Source organism: Pimephales promelas, chromosome 17 (genome assembly GCF_988280905.1).
Source record: "Pimephales promelas chromosome 17, fPimPro1.hap1.1, whole genome shotgun sequence".
In the NCBI taxonomy this organism is placed as follows: domain Eukaryota; kingdom Metazoa; phylum Chordata; class Actinopteri; order Cypriniformes; family Leuciscidae; genus Pimephales; species Pimephales promelas.
The window spans coordinates 3,021,556-3,037,106 of record NC_142785.1 but is presented as its reverse complement, the minus strand read 5'-3'; the positions used below and the strand labels follow the sequence as shown (position 1 = coordinate 3,037,106).

Genomic DNA, 15,551 nt, shown 5'->3' with positions numbered 1-15,551 from the left:
TAAATATCTGTTGTTTCATGGAAGAAAGAAAGTCATACAGGTTTGGAATGACGAGAGTAAATGTAAATCATCGTAAGTAAATCATTTTATGGAAGGCAAAATGTTTAAGTACTGTGTACTTATTGGTTCATCTGTCATTTTTGTGTCTTAATCAGCACTTTATTATACAGTCCTGTTCCCCATGTACATAATGTACAATAAATGCAATAAATTTACCTAACCTATACCCATGTTGTTACCTTATAATACCCAGTACTTTCAAGTATAAGTGTATGTAATATAAATTAAAGTGAAATCATCTCAGTGTGAATTAATCTCAATGTTTTTGGGGTCCTGGAACCATTTTAAGCATTAAGAACAATACAATTGGAGTGAAATTTGGGGACTTATTTTCCTGTAAATGTGTCTCTTTACACATTTGCTTTTGGATTATAGTCGTGTCAGCCCTGTCGTCATGAGGGAAATAAGGTCAAGCTTTCAAAGGGGAAGTCTGGGTCAGGCTAATGATGTGATTACACTGCCGAACAGGTGACTGTCAAATAAACACCAGGATAGAAATGCATTTGTATATGCAACAAACCATAACATATCTTTCTTACCAGGCAATTTAGACAATGGCTTTGATTGTATAACATCAGAGCATTACACTTTTTCTAAAAGAGGCTCATTTATTAACTGTAAGTTACTGAATAGTTATTGTTTTTTAATCTTCTTATAGATTTCCCCGCTTCATTCTTTTCATTTGTCTAAATATTAGAGCATTAGTGTGAATTTAGAGGCCCTTGCCACTTTTACAGGATGAAATTATGTAACCCCACATTCACTCAACACTAATTGGTGCTGCACTGTTAATCTTGCTTTATCTTTTAATGCTCAGTCTTATGCAATTCTATCTGATGATTCCATGTGGCCAATCAGAGATTGGGAATCTCATTTTAAGATGACTAGTGTATCTGAAGGGAGAAAATGTTTCTGAGCTGGAGATAGAAACAATATATATATATATATATATATATATATATATATATATATATCACCAGAACCATGCAAATCCTATGAAGTTTGTGCCTTTATAAAATTCCATTATTTTGTTTATCATTTGAGGATCATGCGACTAGTAATTGTTAAGACCTAATGAATTTTACAGGCATTTTAAGCTATTACAAAACAATGTACCAGTTGCTTACCTGACTGAAAAGCTCCACCAGCAGCAGAAAGAAAGCGCTCAACACACTCCACAATGCTAAAAATGTATTAGGAAAAGCCCAAACTGGAATTACTTTGATGCATGATTTCTTGCAATCAAATAATTATTGGACTTTATTGATAAAATGTGAATCAAATTACATCATTGTAAAACAAAATATTTTGTATGTAAATATATATATATGCTGGACATACAATGGATTATATACAAATCTTTTTGTGGGGGGAGAAAAATAATAAAATTAATGAAAAAAAGAAAGAGAAAAATAATTAGATCCGGTTATATAACAGGAAGAAAGAATACAATTTTAAGTTATATCCACAAGCGTCAATAGTGCCCTGAATGTTTCATTCCGTAGCTCTAGAGGGAGGTATTGCGTAAGTTTTGTTTGTTGTATAGACCATTTTACCAGATGTAAACAACACTGGTCCAGAAGCACTTCCTGTTTCAGTTTGTGAATGGTTTCTTAATTTCAAATGTAAAGAAAATGTCTTAAAGATGTTTGTTTAACTTTTTGATTCAGTTGAATATGTTCTGTTGGTTGTACTTTATCCCAACGTTTATATAGTGTTAAAAAACTGAAACAGGAAGTGCTTCTGGACCAGTGTTGTTTACATCTCGCGAAATGGTCAATAAGAGCATTTCCCTGATCATTTTTGTCTGGAACTACCCAGAATAGGTCAATCTTGAAGCAGGGCCACAGGGGCATTGGCCCTATACACAGCAAAATCCCCAGTGTTAAATTAACACTGAGAAGTGTGAATTATATAAACTCTGAGCAGAGTGTTAAATGAACACTGAAGCAGTGTTAAAGTTAATTAGATAATTAAGTGAATGATTGAGTGATGATTGAAGACAAGCAGAGCAATCTCTGAAGGAGATAACCGTTTGAAGTCACCATTATGGTGATCAGTGTCAACGTTAGATTTTGTTTGGCTGCTGTATGCGACTTATAACAGCCAGATGAACAAATAGAAAAGCTAAATTCAGTAGATAAACAGTTTGGCTGTTATAACTCATGTACTGCAGCCGAATAAAATCAAAAGTTAAAGACTTGAGGATCAAGAGCCCAACTAAAGGAAACACTGATCACCATAATGGTGACTTCAAATTTTCTCTCTCAGCGATTCTGCTTGTTAACATAAAGCGTCTTTAATAATGCTCAATCATCACTCAATTATTCACTTAATTATCTACTTAACTTTAACACTGCTTCAGTGTTCATTTAACACTCTGCTCAGAGTTTATATAATTCACACTTCTCAGTGTTAATTTAACACTGGGGATTTTGCTGTGCTAAATACTCATTATGCCCCATCCATAAAGCCTACTTTTTTTAATTTATTAATAAAGAACTAGGTATAGTTTTAAAGTGCTTTGAAGAGCTGAAACAAACACAAAGTACGTGCATGTACACGTCACACTGAGAGCACTGTCATATATCAGTTGTGAGCAGAGTAGATCTTACAAACATGTTTACAGCTTTTTGTGGGTGTTACTCTATCGCCACCTTGAGGTTTCTTCCTAGTATGTACAACTGGACCGCATGCTTGCAGTCAGTGCACAGGGCTAGCATTGACATCTGTTTTTGCAGAGTGTGTTGCTGTATTAAAATGTAAAACAAAAATCTCTAAGGGGGAATATCGCCCCTGATGTTTTGATCTATGCTGCCAAATCCTAGAAACGCCCCTGGGTATGTCCTCAGCTAGTTGACGTACACTCTAAAAAATACTGGGTTGTTTTAACCCAATTTTGGGTAAAATGTGGACAAACCCAGCCATTGGGTTACATTTTTAAATTACATTTTTTACCCAATGGCTGGGTTTGTCCACATTTTACCCAAAATTGGGTTAAAACAACCCAACATTTTTTAGAGTGTAAGTGAAATGAAAACAGAATAATGGAGTCAATATAATGCCACATTTGTTCGCAAAAGAATAAAGCACTGCAAAAGAGAATACAGTTTTGTTTTGCAAAAGAAAGTTAAAGTATTGAGCAAAAAAAAAGTTTGTTTTGCATTCAAAAATAAAGAATTGCAAAAGAAAAATAAAAGTATTGAGGAAAATTTTTTGTTTTGCATTCAAAAATAAAGAATTGCAAATGAAAAATAAAGTGTTGAGAGAAAAAACAAAAACAAAATAAAGAATTGTAATAAAATAAAGAACTTTGATCCTATTTTATCTCTGCAACAGTTTTTTTTTTTTGCAGCAATCAGTTAAATTGGAGTTTATTATTAGTTTTCGAGGCTACTTTCTACACAAGTAAAATAGGATCAAAGTTCTTAAAGTCCCCCTGTGGTGAAAATCCAGCTTTTAATATTGTTTATAAGTCTGTGTGGTGTTTTAATATGCTTTAAGACAAACCATGTGCAAATTCATCATAAAACGTGATTTGAAATGGCTGGTGTTTCTGACGTCACAAACTATCTTGTAACCAATCAGATCAACGTGTGATCGCCAGCCAATGGATCTCTGAGCTGAGTGAGAGAGTGAGTGGAGGCGGGGCTCATTTGCATATTCATAGAACTAAATGAGGCGAGGGTGTCGAATTACATTCAAGCTATTTTTAGACATGAATAAATGTGTTTCACGGAAAAAAACTATTAAATACGTCATTTTGAGTTTTAAGGGATAAAATAATCGACTACAGGGGAATTGATTACAGCTGTTATTGATTTTTGCAATTAATTGTATCTTTATTTTTGTTAGCAAAACTTATTCTTTCTCTCTCAATATTTCATTTTTCATCATCAATTCTTTATTTTTTTTGCTCAATACTTTTTTTTCTTTTGCAAATATAAGTGACATCGACTTTATAATGGAAGCTGACTTTAAACTCAAGAAGCTCTTTTATATTAAAAGTACTTTTTAATTATGCTACACTCTTTAAAAAGGTTCTTTATTGGCATTTATGGTTCCATGAAGAACCTTTAACAGGTTCTTAAGGTTATTGAAATGTCCTTTGGGGAGCCCAAAACGAATGGGCGAGCAGCCGAACACTACCTACATCCACACTTTGCTACTTTCATCTCCTCGTACAGGTGTCGGACCGTGATGACACCCCTTTCTTGGTACATGACGGCGATTGGGTCCAGCTTGGTTGGGACGCAACATGCCATGTTTGCCTTTTTGGGATTGCTCAGGTTAACCAGAGTTTGGATGATGGCGTGTTTGGAGGGGCTTACGTCATCCGTCAGGGGGAAATAACACACCCCTTTGCACTCATAAGCGTCATATTCAGACGGAGCCACGATCCATTTATCCCACCCGATGTCTTTGAAGTTCACCTTCAGCGAAGTTCTCCGACAGTAATTGTTCTTTGCTTTCCTCTTTCTCCTGAGGTGCTTGTCCACAGGAACGGGATTTTCCACAAATATCCGCTCCTTCTCGTGAAGAAGCATCTCTTTGACCTCACTCATCGACTCTCCCTTTCTGTTCCCGAGATCATCCGAAAAAACTATTATGACCGCCGAGCCGTTGTCCTCTAAAGCCGTGCTTATGTCAAGAGATTGACAGCTCTGTTGGATTTCCACCTGGAGTTCACCCGCCCCGTGTCCAGAATCCTGCCAAATCCTGACGGCGCTGGTCACGTCGAAAGCCTCCCACGTGTTTCTGGCCTCAGTGACGTCTCTCCCATCCAGAAGCTGTAAAATGTTTGTATCCTGCTTGTATTCTACGCCATAAACATGAATGGATGTGAATTGGTCAACGCAGGTGCGTTTACTTCTTTCCCAGAGAGTGAACAGCCGTAGCTGGACTGATGTGATCTGTTCGTGATTCGGGATTGAAACGTTAAATAGGAGCCTGTGTCGAGTTTTGTTGCCGTGTCGGATGGAATAAATAACATCTGTAAAGAACAGAAAATAGAGATTAAAGGAGTAGGTCACTTAAAAAACTAACTTTTGCTGATAATTTACTCACCCCCATGTCATCCAAGATGTCCATGTCTTTCTTTCTTCAGTCGAAAAGAAATTAAGGTTTTTGATGAAAATATAAATATAATGGACTTCAATGGGGTCCAAACGGTTCAAGGACCAAATGAGAGTTTCAGTGCAGCTTTAAAGGACTTTAAACGACACCAGGCGATGAATAAGGGTCTTATCTAGCAAAACGATCCATCATTTAAAAAATAAGGTAGCACAAATGCTCGCCTTGCTCTGTTCTGTGATGCGTGTTCGTGACTCTCCTGTTCGAACTCGTTCATCAAAATGAACGAATCTTTTTTTGAGTCATTTCGTTCATTGAATGACCGGTCGTTTCGCTATAGATAAGACCCTTATCACCTGGAGTCGTTTAAAACCCTTTGAAGGTGCTCATTTGGACCCCATTGAAGTCCATTATATGGAGAAAGTCCTGGAATGTTTTCATCAAAAACCTTAGGATTAGTTCACATTTAAAAAAAAAAACTTTTGCTGACAATTTACTCTCCTCCATGTCATCCAACATCTCATTCTTTCTTCAGTTGAAAAGAAATTAAGGTTTTTGGTGAAAACATTCCAGGATTTTTCTCCATATAATGGACTTAATTGGGGTCCAAACGGTTCAAGGTCCAAATGAGAGTTTCAGTGCAAACTACAAACTGTTCAAAGGGCTTTAAACGACACCAGATAATGAATAAGGATCTTATCAAGCGAAACGATAAGATAGTTTTATAAGCTCAAATGCTCACCTTGCTCTGTTATGTGATGCGCGTTCGTGACTCTCCTGTTCGAACTCGTTAATCAAAATCTTTTTTCGTGTCATTTGGTTCATTCAACGAAGAGTTGACTCAGGAAAAGATTCGTTCATTTTGATGTACAAGTTCGAACAGGAGAGTCATGATAAGATAAGACCCTTGTTCATCGTCTGGAATCGTTTGAAGCTGCATTGAAACTCTCTTTTGGACCTTGAACCGTTTGGTCCCCATTGAAGTCCATTATATGGAGAAAAATCCTGGAATGTTTTCATCAAAAACCTTAATTTCTTTTCGACTGAAGAAAGAAAGACATGGACATCTTGGATGACATGGGGGTGAGTAAATTATCAGCAAAAGTTTTTTTTTTTAAAAAAAGTGAACTACTCCTTAAATTCATTCATATACAAGTGGTGAGAGTTGCATCTACCTCAGAGATACTCACCCTGTATGATGAAGCTTCGGATGACATCCGACCGAGGGATGGAAGTCTTATCAGATGCGTATTTATTATAGAGATCCATCATGAACTGAGGAGGTTGAACCTTTCTGTGTTCGTGCGGCACGCCTGATAAATTCAGCTTCCTCAGAAAGTCTTCCTTCCTGAAGCCCAGAAAGCTCTCCAACTTGAAGTCATCTTCTCCCTCAAGGTTTTGCTCTTCTCCCCGAATGAACATCGTGTCTTCCAGACTCCCTAAAGATTTCCCCTGAACTGAAGCAGCAAAATTGATGGACATCAGAAGAAGCAGATATCGTAAACCCCGCATCTTTCGTTTGGTTCCCAAAGCGGATAGGCGAGTTTTACATCTGACTTTGGTTTGTGGAAGATCCTTTGAAATCGGGGTTCCTCAAGCGAACCTCAGGTTCACTCCCACGTCCCACGCTAAGCACAAACCAAAATAGCAGCATAGCTATTCTTATCTTTGACACCAAAGTCATGGTTTGAGCTTTGTTATCTGGAGGAAGCTTGTAGTTAATGAGGGTTCTGTAAACACTTTGGAAACTAATGAGAGTGATTTGGACAAACCCTTATTTACAGGGTCAGACTTCTGAATGTGTTTGTGTCTGCACATGTGAGATGCTTCGGCTAATCAGCTTCGGCTATGATAAATATTAACATTATAGATTCCTTTCATTTGGATTCATTTTCATTCAGCCGTGTAAGGGTTAATGGGTCAGCGTTGACCTTTGACCCTTTGTTGCAAACAATCTATGTTCCTAATACAACTCATTAGGTCTTTATTCACAAAACAAAAACATACCAGCTTATACACCAGAAGAGCCTGGTTTAAGAAATGTCGGCATAAAAAGTCAATACAGTACAGTTTGAAGAAAAAAATAAATAATTATAAATGACATGATATTGCTTGCTATAAAAATACAAAACTCTCCTTTGATAAAGTTTCACAAAACCTATGAGACGTTATTATTTTATTATAAAATCCATAATCTTATGACTTTTCTAAAGCTATGGCTAATCAATCCATCTGTTCTAACTTATAGGGGACAAATAATATTATGCCAAATCACAAAAGCGCTAGATGGCAGCATTACGCTGCATTTTCTCCTCACAAACGACCAAAAATGATCCGCAGTTTTCTTTTCATGCAAGATCCGGGGCCTGGTTTTTCAAAAGGTTTAATCCGGATAAAATTGATCTGGATTTAGTAATTCTTTTTTTTTTTTTTTGCGATCCATGATCACGTAATCTAGCTCGCTTTTGAGCCAGTTTTTCAAAGCAACATCGGATTGGATCAATCTGATCCGTATAGGAACTTTTCAGGATCACCAAACTGGAGCAAACAGGACGTGCAACAAGGGATGCAATAGTTAGACACTATTTCTGATTTGGATTTGTTTTGGATTTCAAAAATCTTTGATTGCCATTCTTTGCATTTTTTGGAGGGTTATTCTGTAATCATTGCATGCATCACTAATAAATAGTCTATTCTAGAATTCTATTCTATATCAATTAGTGACAGAATAAAATTGTTTTTGGTCAATTTTGACAGCTGTTTGGGGGATTATTTTATGAGGACAAACTCTTTCTACTTTGCTGTTGGCCTATACTGAAAGGCTGAATACGTTAAAGGAGTAGTTCACTTTAAAAAAAACTTTTGCGGATAATTTACTCACCCCCATGTCATCCAAGATGTCCATGTCTTTCTTTCTTCAGTCGAAAAGAAATTAAGGTTTTTGACGAAAACATTCCAGGATTTTCTCCATATAATGGACTTCAATGGGAACCAAACGGTTCAAGGTCCAAAAGAGAGTTTCAGTGCAAACTGTTCAAAGGGCTTTAAACGATTCCAGAAGATCGAAAAAGGGTCTTGTCAAGCGAAACGATCATTTTTTTTTCTTTTAGAAAACCCATTTTCCAAGATTTGATCCAATCCATTATCCAAAATCCAAGTGGATTACTTTTGAAAAACCGAGCCCAGGTGTTTAGATCCTATAGGTTACACTTTATCTAACAAGCTTACAAATCAAATCAAATGCTTATAAGGATTTATAGCAACACTTTACAATATGATTTCATTTGTTAACTGGAACTGAAAATGAACAATACTTCTACAGCATTTCATAATCAATGGTAAAATAAAACATTTATTAATAGATTTGTTCACTCTAAAAAATGCTGGGTTGTTTGAACCCAAATTTGGGTCAAATATGGACAAACCCAAATGTTGGGTTAAAAATGTGAAAGTGAAAGTTGAAGTTGGGTTAAAATTTTAAATGACATTTTTAACCCAACATTTGGGTTTGTCCATATTTGACCCAAACTTGGGTTCAAACAACGCAGCATTGTTTAGAGTGTTTAAATAAAACCTTAATTAATGAATAACATAAACTATTTTATTTTTATTAACAAAGGTTAACAAATGCTGTAAAAATATATTGCTCATATTAACTAATGCATTCAAACTAATGTTAAAAAATGAGACCTTATGTAAAGTTACCGGATTTGGTTACACTTTATTTTAAGGTGACTTACTTAAATAAGTAATGAGTAATATTAATTAAATACATGTACTTCCTATAGAGTTACAGTTAGGGTTTGGTTTAGGGTTAGTTACTTGTAATTGCATAATTGACTGTTTTTACTACGGTAAATGCATGTAGTAACGTGTAACTACGTCATCCTTAAAATAAAGTGCACTCTAAAAACCGCTGGGTTGTTTCAACCCAAATTTGGGTCAAATATGGACAAACCCAAATGTTGGGTTAAAAATATCATTTCAAATGTTAACCCAACTTAAAACATTTTTTAACCCAACTTTAAAGACCTTTTAACGCAACATTTGGGTTTGTCCATATTTGACCCAAATTTTGGGTTGAAACAACCCCGGTATTTTTTAGAGGGTTTAAATCACTAGTTTCTTTTAAATTTGCTTTGTGCTTGACTCAAAACAAAAACAGCTTGGCTTACTATATGTTACAATAAGGATTATATACAATTCGGTAGAAAAAATGAGAGTGGAAAGAGGATACAATGTTTGTGTGCAAAGATCCAATATTATTGGAGGTGTCGAGGTCTTATTTGCAGAGATATAAAGTTCATTTTCGGCCGTCCCTTGAGCTGAGTTCATAGTTTTGCAGGTTGTATTTATCTATATGTCCATTATTGAGCTTGCTCTCCTTACCGACAGGCACAGGTCTCCACAGACATGCTGGGATAGACCTTCACTAGCATGTTCCTGCTGGAGTCCAGGAACAGCACAGCCAGAGAGCTCATGGTGTCGGGAACGCAGCACGGCTCCGGGACGCCAGGCACGATCCCCACGGCTCGCACTATACTCTGGATGGTCGCATGATTGGACGGATGAACAACCTGCATTGAGAGAAGAAAAACGACTGTCTTTTAACCATCTTAAACTCTTAGAAGAAAAGGTTCTATCAGCGCTACGTATTTGGAACCCCTAAAAGCTTCTATACACTCTTAAAAAAAAGGGTTCCTCTGGGTTCTATATAGAACCCTGGGGTTTCATACTTGGCCAATAGAACCTTTTACCAAAAAAAATGGTTCTATATAGAACCATTTTGGAGTTCCATATATGAAGCGGGGGATGGAACCATTTCTGGTTCTAAATAGAACCATTTCTTCTAAGAGTGTACTTTTTATTTCTTAAACACCCATGTAGGAAGACACATGTCCATATTTCAGGATGACAATGTCAAGATTCATCAGGCTCAGATTGTGAAGGAATGGATGGGAAGAGCATGAAGAATCATTTAAGAAACTGAAACTGAAACTTAAACTCACTGAAAGTGTTTAAGAAAGAAATAACATCACAACATCACATGCCAATTCATGTGTGAAAATGACTCTCCCAACCATTCCTTCACTGAGCCTGATGAATCTTGACATTGCCATCCTGGAATATATCTTCATACATGTGTGTTTAAGAAATGAAAAGTCACACACTCCATCAATTAGGGTTTGAAGAACTGTTGCCAAACATATAACATGCCAGGAACATAATAATCAGTGTAATTAGGGAAGCACTGATATAAAAATTTGGGCCGATACGATAACCAATAATTCTTTATATTTGAGTTGAGTTGAGTTGAACTTTATTGTCCATTCTGTTTGTCACAGAGCGGAAATGTATCTTTGACACTGGCGACATAAATAGATCCACATTACTGTTTAAAAATTAAAAATTTGAATGCTGCCAACCGATATATTGGCCGAAAAATCTACATTTTATATAATTTTTGAGAGCCTAATTACAAAAACAAAAGTCTCACCATTAAAATCCATGTCCCAAACATTCAATAATAATGATGATCAAATTATAATTTCATGTAGCCTACAGTATATGACAGACTTGTGTTTCACTTAAGTAGCCTTTTGAACAGTGCACATCTGAAGTGTCTCAGCAGAAGGAAATAATCCATTATTAATCGGATTTAATATAATCAACCAATTTTTTTATATTGGACCGATAATGAAAACATTAAAAATTAACATTTATCGGCCGATACCGATATGGTGGCCGATATATCGTGCATCCCTAACTGTAATAATGATCCAATCATAGGCCTATTTAAATACAAACAGCGACTTTTTCTAAGGGCGGGCAGTGTACATTCAGACGGTCATTATAAACAAAACTAACTGAAAAATACAGTGCCGTCGCAGGTGGGGTGCGAGCCCCCCCATAAAAAAACATAACATAACATAAAAAACTAATAGGCTATTTGCAGTATATTAAATCGTTTTTGACCTAATTATGTGGCACTGAAATTACTGCGTACTGCGTTGCATCACGTGCGCAAATTGCGCAATATAGCCGAAAATAGTACTTTGTCAGCACAAGAACTGTTGAGGAATTTGCAACATAACTGGAAAATTCCGCTTCCAACCTGTAGGGGGACCGCAGAGGAAAAGTTATTTGGCGTTGCTTTAAAAGGTATAGAGTGCCGAAGTTACGATGTCACTCTGTAGGACAAAACGCGAAAGTGAGTTAGCATTTTAGCATTACGGTTCCCTCGCTCTAAAGCCTATGGGATTTTTGAATGGGTTTTTGCTAAATCGCCTGAAATAAGGTCTGTGGTGAACAAAAGCCTCTAAATATTGTCACGTTTTGATCTATGACATAAAACGCACAGTTATAACCTGCTTGTGGTTTTTTAAACTTTATTGTGTCTGATTGTGTTTTTTAAAATCTTTATATAGGCTTCAAAATTTATACATTTTGGATTAACTTGTAAAGATTATCTTGCTAGACAAAACGTGTAAGGGTCACAACTCTTTGTTGAAAACAGATCTTATTTTTTTGCGATTTTCCAAAAGTCTATGGGGAAAATGCATAGCTTTTCGACCGAGGGAACCCATGCGCCACTAGCTTCCGAGTTGTCCTACAAAGTGACGTCATAACTTCGGCACTCTATTACATTGAAATCTGTTGAATAAAGTGTAAATTTAGTTTGTGGGTATATTAAATAAAAATAAAGATAAGTGAAGATATGGAGATCATTAACTTAATTTTTTTTACTGGCTCAAAAATTGCGCAATACTGTAGTTGCATTCGGGTGCGCCTGAAGTTATAAAAACGATTATTACCAATTGGCATATTTCAATGTTTTAGGCCAATTCTTATATACCCATTCATATAGCCTACTCAAAACAGACGGGCAACTTAACGCAGACAAGTTAGCTCATCGATTTTAGGTGAGATGCCATTTGTACTTTCTTCAATCTGTCTCCAGTAGATTGGGCTAATCCAAAAAAGTGTAAACGGGGCGCTCTGAAAACACCCCCGTTAGCAATTAGTGCTTCCACCTGATGAAATTAACACGTCAAAAAAAAAAAAAAAAAATCAACCAATTCGAATTTTGGTTGATCCAGAACGCATCAACCAATAAATCGACTGGGAGATTACAGCCCTATTAAAAAAAACCGGTTATGGGCCTTTCACACAGGACGCAGAATGCGCTGCGCTATAAAACCCATTCATTTCAATGGCTTGCGCCGCGCGAAGACGTTTTGTTGCTGCGTCAACCAAAGCACAGCGCATCATTGACTTGCTTGTGCGCACGCCGCGGTCAAAATAGTTTAACTTTTGCTGCTGCGCTCTGTGATTATCAGTGCAGTCAATAGAAACGGGACATAGAAACAAACACTGAAATCAAAATGGATGAACGGTTAGTACTGTTGGAATTTCCTGAGCTGTACGAGACAATTTTGACATCGTCAGAAAAGCTGTGTCATTGAGACATATCTCCATTCAAGCTGGCTTGTCAGGTGTGTTTTTTTAATACATGATATAATTTGTTCCTTTGTTGCCAGCTTTAATGTTTAAATAAATATTTTATTCTAAAAAAGAACTGAGCTCATGATTCGTGTGTTGATTTCTATGTTATATGTGTACACACACACACATATTATCTATACACATATCTAATATGGCATAGCGCAGCGCAAATCACGTTGTATCTGAAGGGCTACGCTCAACCCAGCGGCCAGCGCAGCGCATTCCGCGTCCTGTGTGAAAGCATTGCGAGGCCCCCTAGTGGCGCTCAGGAAATATAGAACATAAACTTTTATTCCCTTACCTTTGGAATCGGGAATCCACAGGTTCCTGCACAATAGTAGGCGTCAAATGCTTTCGGCGCTAATATCCATTCGCTCCAACCGATGTCTGCGAAGTCCACCCTCAGGTAACGGCGCGCACACACTCGCGGTTCACTCCACTGCTTGCGCCTCGCCTTTTTCATGGTCTTCTCGTCAAAGGTGAGCTCCTGCGACCCTCTCAATCCCTCGTGATAGCCCTGGCCTTTTGACAGTGGTTTGGGCTTTTTCGCAAAGAAGCCGCCGTCCCATAACTCCCTGCTCTTCAGGTCGTTGTACTGGACGTCAGGAAGGTAGTTATTCTCCAAGTGATCCAGTTCCCTTCTGATTCTAGAGTTTAAAGAAGCAGTGGGCGCTTTGGTCCGGGTCTCCTCAACCACAGTGGACGGACTGTATCTCTGTAAACTCATAGCAATGCTGTTTGGTTCAGTTATGGTAACGTCGTCAGCGTATACAAGAATGAACGGCAGACTGTGAGGAGGCAAGCGATCATGACGTCTGTGGTGACCGAAGTCAAACTCAACGGCGATCGATAGTTCGCCGTTCACATGGGCTTGTTTGATGGCCGATGATACGTCTGTCACCTGCCAAAGCAGCTTTCTGTTCGGGGACAGTGTGACGTTGCACAGCTGAGAGGGGACGGCAGCGTTTGGCGATGTTCCTCTAACGATGAGATGTGTCGCGGCGAGGGACTGAAGGTGCTGGAGACGGCACGCGGATCCGCGGGAACGACGGCAGGCCCAAGGCCGCTGACGAACTTGCTGGTCAAGAAAGTGTAGAGTTGACGTCAGTATCGTCTCTGAATCGGGGATGGAGGTCAGGTTGAAGCGGAAAACAACTTTGTGGTGGGACAGCTCTGAAATAAGGCATTTGAAGTCATTAATTGCTGCTCGTGGGTTTTACGCTCATGCACGCATGTGATTGACCAGTAAAGTTTCCAGACAACATCCTCATAAACAACACATTTTTCACATTTTAGATTTAACATCCGACCACAATCTATGGTTTACGAGGTAGTTTAATAAAAAGATAAACACGGCTCCTGAATCGGTCTCTGGCCATATGGTAGTGTTTAGTGAGCCGCTCTCAAGGTTTCTTTCTTTCTTTTTTCTGTTTCCACTAATACCCTCTGTGTGTTTTAATAGCGCACCTCCAGTGGAAACTTAGCAGCTCTGAAACACAGAAATAATGGGGAAAATGCTATCTGTCCACATATAGGCTAAATCATTTTTAATCCAGGTGCATATGGATTTTTTGCTTATGTAATGAATATTCAAAAGATGGGTTATGGGTCTGTTTTCCCTTATAAGTATAATTAATACTAGCCACACAATAGTTTAGGGCCTCACAATTCATTATTAACTATGACATTTGCCTCAAACTTCTGATTACTGTTTCTTAATACTTAATAAGGGAGTTGTTAAGATTTGGTATTGGGTGAATAAGGGATGTAGAATATGATCATGCAGAATAAACCATTAATATGTGCTTTTTAAGTAGCCTACTAATAAACAGCCAATATCCTAATATGCATGCTAATAAGCAACACCTTAATAAGGAGAACTGGACCCTAAACTAAAGCGTAAACACTTAATGGATGCATAAAACAAAAGTAGATTGTATTTTATGAATTATTTATATGTGTCTTGTATTTATATAGGTATATTTTATTTTTGACAATTTAATGTTGTTTATTAAATATAATTTTAAAAAGTTAAAATATAGCCTATATTTTTTTAAGCACAAACACAACGTGATATGGACTATACACATGCATTGCTGTATTTTAAATCGTTTTTTAGTAGTTTCACTCACCCTGGACTCCTCTAAAGCTTCGGATTGTTCATTAATAAGTACTTTATTAAGTACTAATAGACAGCCAATATCCTAATATGCATGCTAATAAGTTAAATAATAATCAACAACTAAAGCGTAAACACTTAATGACTGCATAAAACAAAATTAGATTGTATTTTATGAATTATTTATGTAATGTCTTGTATTTTTATAGGCATATTGTATTTTTGACAATTGAATGTATGTTATTAAAGATAATTTATAAAAAGTTAAAATAGCCTATAGCCTGCATTTTTAAGCCCAAACACAGCGTGATATGAAATATGGAGTATAAACATGCATTGCTGTATTTTAAATCGTTTTTTAGTTGTTAGTTTCACTCACCTTGGACTCCTCTAAAGCTTCGGATTGTATTGACGTTCTGTCGAGGTTGATGATGATGATGCTTCTTGCTGTATTTATCATAAACTCTGTACATATTAACAGTCATCATGTCTCGAGCAGGACTGTGGAATGACGGTTCTGTTGCAGGAATATCTCCGGTCAGCTCTGACGAGTTCACTAAGCAAACTTTGACGATGTTTAGACAGAGAAAAATGTGAGCCACCACCGCACAAATTGATGCCATATTCGCAACTGATCCCTTTATAATCGAGTAAACTAGACGAAAGTGGAAAGCTCTGCGTGAGAAGGACTGAGTCGGTGGAGGATGAGGATGATGATGATGATGTCTCGCGCTCATACACTTGTTTCTTACTTCTGAAGCGATGACAGATGATGACGTGCAGCCAACGAGAA

At 37.3% G+C, this 15,551-nt stretch overlaps 2 protein-coding genes and 1 long non-coding RNA gene across 4 annotated transcripts in view; 1 reads left to right on the top strand and 2 right to left on the bottom strand.

Annotated features, from left to right (window-relative positions):
• The window catches only part of LOC148971028 (uncharacterized), a 22,714-nt gene extending 13,051 nt beyond the window's left edge, over window positions 1-9,663 (top strand). Inside the window, exon 3 of the long non-coding RNA XR_016146957.1 lies at window positions 9,529-9,663. This is a non-coding gene — a long non-coding RNA (uncharacterized LOC148971028). The remainder of the gene's footprint in view (window positions 1-9,528) is intronic.
• On the bottom strand, window positions 1,293-9,661 carry gdf2 (growth differentiation factor 2). Of its 2 annotated transcripts, XM_089121769.1 has the most exons (3): window positions 9,523-9,661; window positions 6,324-6,590; window positions 1,293-5,053 (listed from the first exon to the last, which is right to left on the bottom strand). In XM_089121769.1, the coding sequence occupies exons 2-3, from the start codon at window positions 6,553-6,555 to the stop codon at window positions 4,206-4,208; spliced, it is 1,080 nt and encodes a 359-aa protein (XP_088977895.1). In that variant the 5' UTR covers window positions 6,556-6,590; window positions 9,523-9,661; the 3' UTR covers window positions 1,293-4,205. The 2 variants fall into 2 exon arrangements, with proteins under 2 accessions (XP_088977895.1, XP_039513596.2); XM_039657662.2 differs by lacking the exon at window positions 9,523-9,661 and having other exon boundaries at window positions 6,324-6,738.
• gdf10b (growth differentiation factor 10b) lies at window positions 7,101-15,551 on the bottom strand. Its single transcript, XM_039657657.2, has 3 exons — window positions 15,138-15,551; window positions 12,941-13,812; window positions 7,101-9,710 (listed from the first exon to the last, which is right to left on the bottom strand). Exons 1-3 carry the CDS (start codon window positions 15,493-15,495, stop codon window positions 9,519-9,521), a joined length of 1,422 nt encoding a protein of 473 aa, XP_039513591.2. The 5' UTR covers window positions 15,496-15,551; the 3' UTR covers window positions 7,101-9,518.